This window comes from Morone saxatilis, unplaced genomic scaffold (assembly GCF_004916995.1).
Source record: "Morone saxatilis isolate NCDOM2014 unplaced genomic scaffold, NCSU_SB_2.0 Contig21, whole genome shotgun sequence".
In the NCBI taxonomy this organism is placed as follows: Eukaryota; Metazoa; Chordata; class Actinopteri; family Moronidae; genus Morone; species Morone saxatilis.
Genome location: NW_023339774.1, coordinates 21,402,292 through 21,402,553, shown reverse-complemented (window position 1 = coordinate 21,402,553; position 262 = coordinate 21,402,292). Strand labels below are relative to the sequence as shown.

The 262-nt window shown below is 55.0% G+C and overlaps 1 protein-coding gene across 1 annotated transcript in view; it reads right to left on the bottom strand.

Moving 5' to 3' along the window:
* Positions 1-262, bottom strand: part of nudcd3 (NudC domain containing 3) — a 4,306-nt gene that overhangs the window by 2,492 nt on the left and 1,552 nt on the right. Inside the window, exon 2 of the mRNA XM_035668365.1 lies at positions 8-157. Within this exon, the coding sequence (XP_035524258.1) occupies positions 8-157 (150 nt within the window). The remainder of the gene's footprint in view (positions 1-7; positions 158-262) is intronic.

Sequence of the window (262 nt, the reverse complement as noted above, 5' to 3'; positions counted from 1 at the left end):
CCTCTGCGCTCTTCTCCTCCGCCCCCTCGGGAGGCTCGGCGGCGATCTCCAGCTCCTGAACTGCCGGAGGAACGCTTCGACTCTCCTCTCTCTTCTGCAGCTCGCTCAGCTGCCTCTCTCTGTCGTGATCCGCCATCTTCTCAAACAGCTTAAATGTCTGAGGACGGAAGAAAAGAGCATCAATGCACCAACTTCACTAACTCACACAGCTTTAATCAGAGAGGAGGAAACCCAGTGTCTCATGGGAGTTGTTGTCTTCACC